Below are 6,961 nucleotides of genomic sequence, written 5' to 3'. Positions count from 1 at the left end.
GTTACGTGTTGAAAAAACTCCATACATATAATCAAATAAGAGGAGAAGGCAGCTTTAGCCTTAACAATTATTAAATTTTAATATTCTGTTTTGACATTTTTTTCCTTTAAATGGGAAATATCTTTATACCGTACATCTTTTAACGGAGTAATGACAGTAGAGTCAAAATCGGCTTTGAATTAAATATAACGGTAGACGATACATTGAGTAAAGATTATTAACAATGCTTGAAAATAAACTATTATCAATTATTATTTTTGAAGTGAAACAGTAAAAGTTACTTTATTTGTTTTTTCCATTTTTTTTTTTGAAAAATACTTTTGACCTATTTATTGAAAAACAAATACCTACTGTAAGAATTGATTTAAACGTTCGAAACCATTCGAACCAAGACTACTAATTAGAATAATATTTATTAATACACTTATAACATTTTATTTAACTTGAAAATATGAAAGTAAAAACGTATTATAGATCTTAACTTACGATGTAAACTGTTTGACATATGACCTTTGCGAACTGTGGGAGAGTGCGTTGATGCAGTATTCTCTAGTACTTGACGATTTTATCACCAAAATGATAAAGCGTGTGAGAATAACTTTATAATAATTAAAATAATTATTACTTTTTCAAAGTATTAAGCAGATATCACACACATCATATATTCCTTGGGGTGGTCTTTGGGTAAATAGTAATAGCTAGCCCGTAATACCACATAGCCCGAGGTTAGAGGCAAAAGTCCTAAGTGAGCCCAAACAAAATGCTCCTTATCCTAACTTCCGATTGACTTGTACAAAGTCAGGATGGTCTTCTGTATATTATAATCATAAGCTGGTACATAATGAGAACCGTAAATCCTTATACACTTACATAACCAATATTGGAAGATTCATCATAAATGTGAAGGATAATTTTTATTTATTTTTTGTTACTTATCATGTCTTAACCACTCAAATGCCCATCATAAATTTTCTTACATCTGTTTTCAGGGATACTGATAAAGACAAAGGATACTTAACACCTGCCCGGCTGCCTTGCTCGCACTCGGTCGCGGGCGGTCACAATTTATAAATATAAGTATCAAACCAGATATATTACATAAGGAATTGAACTTACGCAGTCTGTGCTTAAGTTCGCCGGTTACACAATCACCCTTCACTTCCGAACGTTCCGATTCCCATGAATCATGATAGAAAGCTCGTACAAGGAAGGTTTCCTTCCCGTCTAATTTCTTCGAAGCCATTTATAAATACTTCATGGATACTCTACTAGTCTAGGCATTGTTCGTGAATAAGCGAAGAATGCATTCATAGCTGTGAATAAATGCATATTATAATTTAACCTGGGGAATAGTTGTTGCGGTATATTTAATTAAGTACATCCATTAGGTACGGACACCAATAATTAAAAAAAATATAACCTTTTCTTTTTATATTTCATGGCTATTCCAGAGTTGTATTAGTTCATATTTAGTATAGTTTCATTATACAAGTATATCATATTTATTTATATAACTTAATGTTATTATTTATTTTGCTAAATTAAATAATGTTTACAATTAACCATGTTCATATACAACTGAATTTTATTTATTTATATATATAAACTTGTTACAATACAGAGAAATGTTGTTGAACTTGGAGAACACTCTGTATTTATAAACTTTACATTTGTTTGTATTTTAATGTTTCGAATAGATTATAATTAGTAATTAACGAGTAACCTCTTATTGTTTTATTGCATAATAAAGTCGCGCCGAGCAAATTCTACTTCAACAAGAAGGTCATTGCTCTATGTCAATAAAAATTTTGGAATTTAAAAACAGTGATGATCTAAAAATTCTAAATTATAAACAATATTTTTGGTAACTTCTATATTTTTCGTAATGTCTTGTGTAATATATGTAAAACTAATTAATTATGTTTTTTTTTATCATATATATGAAGTGTAAAAAATATAATATAACGTAATTAAATAACGAAGAATAATTAAACGTGGTAAATTAGGCTTGCAGACGATTGCATTCATAACTAAATAAATAATCAAGTTCAATTAAATTAAAAAAAGTTGTAGTATTTTACAAAATAGCAATTGAAATTGGTGAAATAGGGCAGTGAAAAGCTAACATCAAAACAAAGAACTAATTATACCTACATCAATAGCGTAATTTATGGTAAAGATGGAGCAAATTCATGAAAAATATTTCCTAATTGTTTTTAGCCATTATATAACTAAGTAAATAATATAGCATCACTTTTGTCGATATTAACCCTCAGCGCCTCACAAAATTGTGAAGCAATTACGTTTAATTTAAACTTAGAACAAAAATACAAAAGGCGTTATTTTTGTTCAATAAAACCTACAGGATACTTAATAACATGTAATGAACAAAGAATGAAATTATGTCTGATTCCTTTTTTAAATATAAAAGCAATATCTATTATCTTGATCGAACTTAATACATGGTCTAGGTGTTAGAGGTCTCTTTTTATGACTTCAGTAGCGTCGTTTTGCTTGTTTGTATGGGTATACTCTATGGGTATACATACTTTGAAAATGACTTTGCTAGCAAGGGCTTGAGTTAGGAAGATTAGAGAACAAGACATGCAGTACTATAACGATTTGTAAAAGTAAAATTCCCGTAAAATAGCTTATATATAAATTAAGAAATATAACAAAACGATTTTCCTTCTTATCTCAGAAGTTGTAGGATGAAATACCTGAAATAATTACACTAAATAGTAATAGTCAAATATATTACATAAATGTCATAAAAACGAACGCATAAAGCCTTATTAAAAATAATTTAAAACATAAATATACCTTTTTTAAGAATTTTTGCACAAACAATAACAGTATTATTAGTATTTTAAAATGATTCAAACATTCATATTTGATAAGATCATTTGCCGACTTGCCGTTTAAATAGTTACTTTTATAAACATTTGAGCAATACAGATTTAAAATAAAATGCCTGCCAGCTAGTATTATCGATACTTCTACATACAAGTGACATACAAAAAATGTATATTTAAAATAATTTATTGTTAACTTTTTCATTATTTTAATTCTTATAAATATCTAAGAATTTGAATAAAATGCATTAATTTTATTTACTCAATCTATTTACATTTTACAGTCAACATATTTTATTATTAAAATAAATTAAGATACTACAGTGGTTATTCTGTTATATCACCGCAGCGTCCATTCTTGATGAACACAGACTTCTGACATCACTGCCAAAAAACAAATTTATACCACTAAAAGTTTCCAGATAATTTAAATTTTGTCACCATATTTAAGTTTTCCTCTAACAATTGGAGAACCTTGATCCTGTGATCTTGCCGACTCCTGACTTTGTATCACTCTTGTTCTGTAATCTCTTCCTGACGTTTGAATATCTTTTACCATAAAACGATCCCTAGGTTCCATGAGAACGTTGCTGTAATTCGGTTGATGAGACGCTTCTTTATTCTTACTAGTAGATTTTAAATCAGGAATATATTTTGGAGATTCAGTGTGAGGATTTTCTGTACTTTGAAAATTATAAAGATTTGAACTGGGCATGGCAGAAGTCGCTGAAGATGCAAACTCTGTCGTTGAAGGAGTCGGCGCTGCAGCATAATGGAAATTATCGTTGGAAGCTTCAGGCACAGATATTTGTTCACCTTGAAGAGCCTTCGCAGCCATCATAGTGTAGTATTGATGGGCTTGAGAAGAATCTTTTATCGTGTATGTTCCCGTTGTTACTGATTCACTATTTTGTGATCGCTCAAATTGATCGTCATTTTCTAACGCCGTTGGGCCGTCATCCAAGTCATCTACAAAACTTTGATCTTCCAAATGATCAACGTATGTTATGTGATCTTGGTTGCCAAACCTAATATTTTGGGTCGATATTGACTTTTTATTTCCCTTTTTATTTTGATTTGAAAATCCAACGTCATTTTTATCCTCAGACGCATAAACGTTTGACGAGGAAGCAAACGTGTCGTATTCATAGTTATTTCCATAAGAATCTTTGAAATTAGCGAAGGGGTCTCTTACTTTTGTTAAGCTTGAAGGTGCAGAAGCTGATCCTGGAAATCTTTTTGGTTTATATTCGTGTACTACAGTCGATGACACGGAAAATGGAGCTGGAGCACTAGCTTGTTGCAGTCGATAATCATTTGATGATTTGCCATAATATGTGGCTACAGAATTACGAGGCTTTTTATTTTCTTTGTATCCAAAATCGGGAACAGGCCTATAATCTTCAAAGTTTGCCTCATCAGAAACTTCAAACGAAGGTACTGTTAATGAAGGCCTCTGTATTTTATTTGGTCTACTGTTTGGAGAGTAAATACTCTCATAGTAAGAGAAATCATTTGATGAGGGCTTGGAGAACTTTTTGCTTTTTTGAGAATGTTTGATTTTATGTCTTTTTTGTGAACCACTGATTCTCAAACCATTACTATTATAAGAAACTTTCGGAGGCAAACCAAAAGACTCCTTATTTAAATCTATATCCGAAGAAATTTCTCCGTGATCATGAAATATATGATCATGTGTAACTTCGCGAGGATTATATGCAGCATATTCAAAGTGTCCCGTATTTCCTAATGACTGAAAATTACCAAAAGAGTGAGACGGTATGGCAATCAATGTTTGAGAATTTTTGAATGGTATTATTCCTTGTCCGGTAGAAATACTAGGTACTCCATTAAAGTGATCGACACCAACTACACTACCAATCTTTGGACCATCATCCAATATAACTTTATGTATATGTTCCTCGCTGTATGTATGAATATGTTCTGTGTCACCGTCCACAATTTTCTCTACTCGCGGTGGCTTTCTTATTTTCCTTATTGTTCCAGAGCCGTCAATGTCTGAATAAAATTGTTCATGAAAAGTCGATACTGGATGTTCACCGTCTGAGGGGGGTGGGGGTTGAGGTTTATTTCGTATAACTACTCGTTTTGGCTTAACCTTTCGTATTACTTTTTTACGAGGTTGCTCGTTAATTTTGATAATCTTTACTCGCTTGGGAGGATGACCAGAAGAATGTCCAACGCTCGGGGATGAATAAGACGAGGGAACATATTCAGCGGGCTCTGGAGCCGTATCGTAATCTGATTCATCTATATCAGCGGGAGTTGGACCGTAGTATCCACGAGCATGGTATAAAGGCAAGAGTTGCGACGCCGCAGGGGAGATACTGGGTAGCCGTGGCTGAGACTCGTCGTAAAGATCCACGGAGTTTAATGGTACAATATTTGCCATAGCTGGCAAAACGTTCGTAGATACCGCCACTGTGCCCTCGGCACTCGGCATATAAGCCGGCGCATACTGTGAGGATGCAGGGTGGTTCGTTATGTAAATTTTCTTATGATGGTGGATATGCTTCACTTTCTGTGGTAGATGTATGCGGATCTTTTTCCTGTAACAAGAGAAAATTAGTGGTGGTATACTATTGGCTATTTATACTGTTTTTTCATTGTAACAGAAATTATTGTATAAGGAAAGTACATTGAAGGCACGGCATTCGCATGCAAGCTAGTTAGTTTTTGTAGCGGTTCCGCCTAGAGTCAACGCACGCGTGACTCGACAGGCTTTCCCTCTCGACGTCGCGACATCGCTACCCTGTTTGTACATCACACGTGATGTACAGCCAGCAAAATAAATTCCGTGTTGTAATTACTTTAATCAATATAATACGATGATGGTTAACTTAGACTTTCTAAAGCTATTTATTATAACGCCCATTTGTTAATTGCGGTTGACAATGATTATCGCCTTGCTGGATTAGGATACTTATTTAGTCGCTGATGCATAATTACTAAGTATATAATTGCAATCGCGTAGCTTGAATAAAAATACGAAAAATTATTACAAAAGTGTGTGTCTTTGTATAAATGTACAAAATACAATGTTTGTAATATTTATTTATTACAAATATGTAAATATAAATGTATAATTATTAAAAACTTACTTAGGTCCATCTGCCTTTACAGAGATGGAAGCAACAGCTACAAGAAGAGTGAACTGTAAAAACAGAAAAAATATATTATTATACTGATTTTTTTTTAATTTCTTATTTACTATAATTTCCAATTACATTACATTTTCAATAATATATATAAGGCTTGATATAAATAATTTAATAATCCTATCATATTAATTAAGTTTCAACTTAGCTACAAAGATTTATTTAAATTGAAGCTGTGTTTTTTAATCGTCTGTTAAATACAATTAGCCTAAAATAAAATAAAAAAATAATTCAATTATATTTTTGATTAAGCACTTTTTCGTTTGCATTGTGTACATAAATAATTTCACCCTTAGATTTATTTTCGCTTTTTATTTTTATGAAATATAAAAAGACAAAGCCTGTGACAGACCTCAAAGCGATACTTTTATCTTTTTTTAAATTTTTCATTTCAAATATTTCATATGATTTAAATCAATGTAAAAAATCATATCGCGAATATGAATATGTCTCAACAATCTGATCTTCACCAAATATTATGTAATGTGATAAATAAATCCTTCACAATCACAAATAACACTAAAATAGCAACAGTCCTTTGCACTAATCACAATCACGATAGCATCACGAAATCTTGATACCGACCAATTTCAACCAATCCATCGCCGGGTTCTGCTTATCGGCGAGAGCCGAATTTCGTATTCACTTATGTTTATTAAATTTTTTGTTAATTTTCACGACGGACAAAACGGCACAGGACTTCAGGCTAGTATGATAATTGGCCGCGTTGCGCGTGTTTATTTATAACATTCATTTTCACGCCTGAAAGATTATAGCGTAGCTCATGTGTGCGTAAACTAAGTGCGGGGTAAGTGAGAATTTTGTGAGTAAAGCGGCTTTTAAACTGAACGAATTTGAGGAACATCCAAAAAAAAGAGAGTAACATTGTTCACGATACCTAAATGATCTTTGTTTACCCTTCGTTAT

General features: G+C 32.1%; 1 protein-coding gene across 1 annotated transcript; it reads right to left on the bottom strand.

The window, feature by feature from the left end:
- Nucleotides 1-3,282: 3,282 nt before the first annotated feature.
- On the bottom strand, nucleotides 3,283-6,637 carry LOC125076204. The gene is made up of 4 exons (XM_047688254.1): nucleotides 6,620-6,637; nucleotides 5,978-6,030; nucleotides 3,420-5,425; nucleotides 3,283-3,383 (listed from the first exon to the last, which is right to left on the bottom strand). The coding sequence occupies exons 1-4, from the start codon at nucleotides 6,635-6,637 to the stop codon at nucleotides 3,283-3,285; spliced, it is 2,178 nt and encodes a 725-aa protein (XP_047544210.1).
- Between the last annotated feature and the right edge of the window lie 324 nt (nucleotides 6,638-6,961).

Source organism: Vanessa atalanta, chromosome Z (genome assembly GCF_905147765.1).
Source record: "Vanessa atalanta chromosome Z, ilVanAtal1.2, whole genome shotgun sequence".
Lineage (NCBI taxonomy): Eukaryota > Metazoa > Arthropoda > Insecta > Lepidoptera > Nymphalidae > Vanessa > Vanessa atalanta.
The sequence above is the reverse complement of the archived record's forward strand: the minus strand, read 5'-3'. Positions and strand labels throughout refer to the sequence as shown.